Below are 439 nucleotides of genomic sequence, written 5' to 3' on the forward strand. Positions count from 1 at the left end.
AAAGAAAGAGTCTTTGCAGTGATGTGAACTCACATTCCAAAAGTTACAAGGGATCCCAAACCTCAAAACTGAGGCTGAATACTGGATGGACACCCTCCTTTGTGACCCTGTAAGTTCAGTGTCCTCTGGGTTTCCTGGGAGTCCCAGCAGTGTCCATCCCTGGCTGCTGTGACTCTAGCAGCAGGTCAGGTTTCCTGCTGCGTCACCGAGCGCCGCTGAGATCCCAGCTTCAGGGTGCTGGGTGTGATTCTCATCCCCTCAGTTCCCTCTGTGCTGTCCATCTGTCAAATATGCTCTGCAAGGAAGAGATATGTTTGTGGGTAAAGGTCATTAGCCACCTATTTTCCTATACTGTGTGAGTCTAATGGAATTTCCTGTGGATGGCACGGTGTATGATTTCTGTGTACCTCTTTATTCCAGCGTAAAGCCATTCGTTCAG

General features: G+C 49.0%; 1 protein-coding gene across 1 annotated transcript in view; it reads left to right on the top strand.

The window, feature by feature from the left end:
* Positions 1-439, top strand: part of TEAD1 (TEA domain transcription factor 1) — a 153871-nt gene that overhangs the window by 123421 nt on the left and 30011 nt on the right. The window contains 1 exon segment of the mRNA XM_008644058.2: positions 421-439. Coding sequence (XP_008642280.1) covers positions 421-439 — 19 coding nt within the window.

The sequence above is a fragment of the Corvus brachyrhynchos genome, unplaced genomic scaffold (assembly GCF_000691975.1).
Source record: "Corvus brachyrhynchos isolate BGI_N302 unplaced genomic scaffold, ASM69197v1 scaffold281, whole genome shotgun sequence".
NCBI classification, from domain to species: domain Eukaryota; kingdom Metazoa; phylum Chordata; class Aves; order Passeriformes; family Corvidae; genus Corvus; species Corvus brachyrhynchos.